The sequence below is a fragment of the Thunnus thynnus genome, chromosome 11 (genome assembly GCF_963924715.1).
Source record: "Thunnus thynnus chromosome 11, fThuThy2.1, whole genome shotgun sequence".
Taxonomy (NCBI): domain Eukaryota; kingdom Metazoa; phylum Chordata; class Actinopteri; order Scombriformes; family Scombridae; genus Thunnus; species Thunnus thynnus.
This window is the reverse complement of record NC_089527.1, coordinates 16,105-18,604: the sequence shown is the minus strand read 5'-3', so window position 1 is coordinate 18,604 and position 2,500 is coordinate 16,105. Positions and strand designations below refer to the sequence as shown.

The window sequence follows — 2,500 nt, the reverse complement described above, 5'->3', positions numbered from 1 at the left end:
ACCTCCCCACCTCCCCACTCTCTCATCCAATAACGCACAAACATTCTCACAAAAACAGAGCAGAGAAAGCTGCCGCGATGCTTGTTTTGTCTGAGGCAGACGCACATTTCATGCAGTTTTTTCTAAGGAAAGAGAGCAGGCTGGTTCACTTAATGTGATAATAAGCACAATAGAAAACCTCAACTTGGACTTGATCTAAAAGTGGAGGCTACCTGATGGTCTGAACTTGTTGTTTGTTGTTGTTGTTTTTTCCGTGTTTCTTGTCGTGTCTGATTATGATGCCCTTTAAGTTCTCCAAGGAGAAGTTCTGGTTGGAGCCGCCGTCGGACAACCTGAGGAAGCAGCTGGAGGAGGAGCTGAAGCTGAGCGGCACGAACCTGAGGAGCCACGCCTGGTACCACGGACGCATCCCCTGGGAGGTCCGCCTGCCACACACACACACACACACGCACGCACACACACGCGCACGCACACACACACACACACACACACACACACACACACACACATACACCACACACACACACACACCACACACACAATTCAATGACACACACCTGTATTGCTACAACTAACGATTATGTTCATTGTCGATTAATTCCTGATTATTTTCTCGATTAATGGATTAGTTGTTGATGACGACGTCTTCAGATGTCTTGTTTTGTCCTCATCTCAAAAATATTCAGTTTACTGTCACAGACGACTAAAGAAACCAGGAAATATTCACATTTGAGAAGCTGGAATCAGAAAACTTGGACATTTTTCTTCTTAAAAAGACTCCAAATGATTAATTGATCATCAAAACAGTTCATCACTAAACTCTACACACTGCACCTTTAAAACAAAAATATACAGTATATGTAAATAATTATAATGGAAAAAATTTAAACAATTTTACTATTAAATATATATATATATGTATACTGTATATGTGGGACACAGCTGTGTAAAGGTGAGTTTTTAACCAGGATTTAAAAGTAGGAATAAAAGTGGATGATCTGACATTGAGGGGTTTTTACAGGAAAGAAAGCATAACTATAACCAAAACCAAACTGTAACCTTAAAGATCATGTGTCTTAAATATAAAGTTTACCTCTTTAGAAATTTCTCCTCAGTGTTTCTCCTCATTCTCAGTGTTTGTGCACTGAAGGCTTCAAGTTTGCACACATACTGGACCATGATTGGCTCCAAACTGGTTGTGATGTCACAAAATCACCCCGTACGTACACGGCTGAGAGAGAAACTTTCAACCTTAAGCACATAAATGTGAAAGCAAACTCTGCACATTATTTACCCCTAACTGCAATCAAAACAATCTGACGTATCCTTTACCTACAAAAACTGAACTAACACAAAACATGGTTGGAGCAGGAAAAACACAAATCTATTGTGAATATTCACATGTGAAACATGTGAAACATGTGAATATTGATTAAAATATCTCCTCAGGTGTCGGAGAGCCTGGTGGTGAGCCATGGTGACTTCCTCATCAGGGACTCTCAGTCCAGTCAGGGCGACTTTGTCCTCACCAGCCACTGGGACCAGAAAACACTCCACTTCCTCATCAAGAAGAAGGTGGTGCAGTCCGGCGAAACGTACACTCGGGTCCAGTACAGCCTGGAGGAGGAGGCCTTCGACTCCTTACCGGCCCTCGTTCACTTCTATGCGGGCAGCAAAGCGGCTCTGACCCGGTGGAGCGGGGCTCAGATTCACCGGCCGGTCAACAGGACGTTACCGCTGAGCTACATGGAGACGGCTTTCTGCACCGCCGTCAGCCCGCCGTCCTGCCACAGAGGGCTGAGGGACGGCAGCCTGAGTGGAGAGGAGGGGGTCTGTCCCAGAAGGTGAGGCTTCATTTAAAATATCAAACACAATATTAAACAAGAACATCGAGAACCGGTTTTGTATTATTCAGAGGAGCAGAAAAGTTTCTCAGTGACATAACATGGCATCACAGGAGATTTCTGATGACTGATATATTGATATTTGCTTCATATTTTATATTTAGAGATCAAACATTTGCCTTTATTAGACATTAGAAAGGAAACTTGGTCAAGAAGCAAATGTTTGTAATGGGAAAAAATAATAATTTCTACCAACTAATGGTTATTTACATTACTGATTTAAAAAGTTGGATATTTTTTATTGATTAATGAACTGTTAAATCTATAAAATGTCAGAAAATATTCAAATATACCCGCTACAATTTCCTAGAGCCCAATTTGACGTCTTCAGATGTCTTACTTTGTGCAATCAGCAGCCCAAAACCCAAAGATGTTTTTAATACGATGATATAAAATAGAGAAAAGCTGCATATTCTCACACTGGAGAAGCTGGAAACCAGAGAATTTTGAGTCATAAATGACGTCATTTTCTGTCGATCGACTGATCGATTAGTCAACTCAGCAGTAAGTTTAAATGATCGGTTTGTTGTCTCCTCTTTAATCGCTTATAAAACTGAATAAAATAGTCAAATTATAATGTGACATCCTGTTTTCTA

At 41.0% G+C, this 2,500-nt stretch overlaps 1 protein-coding gene across 1 annotated transcript in view; it reads left to right on the top strand.

Moving 5' to 3' along the window:
- Nucleotides 1–1,863, top strand: part of LOC137192178 (SH2 domain-containing protein 3C-like) — an 8,434-nt gene extending 6,571 nt beyond the window's left edge. Inside the window, exons 3-4 of the mRNA XM_067602689.1 lie at nucleotides 291–419; nucleotides 1,450–1,863. Coding sequence (XP_067458790.1) covers nucleotides 291–419; nucleotides 1,450–1,848 — 528 coding nt within the window. The 3' untranslated portion in view covers nucleotides 1,849–1,863. The remainder of the gene's footprint in view (nucleotides 1–290; nucleotides 420–1,449) is intronic.
- The last annotated feature ends 637 nt before the right edge of the window (nucleotides 1,864–2,500 follow it).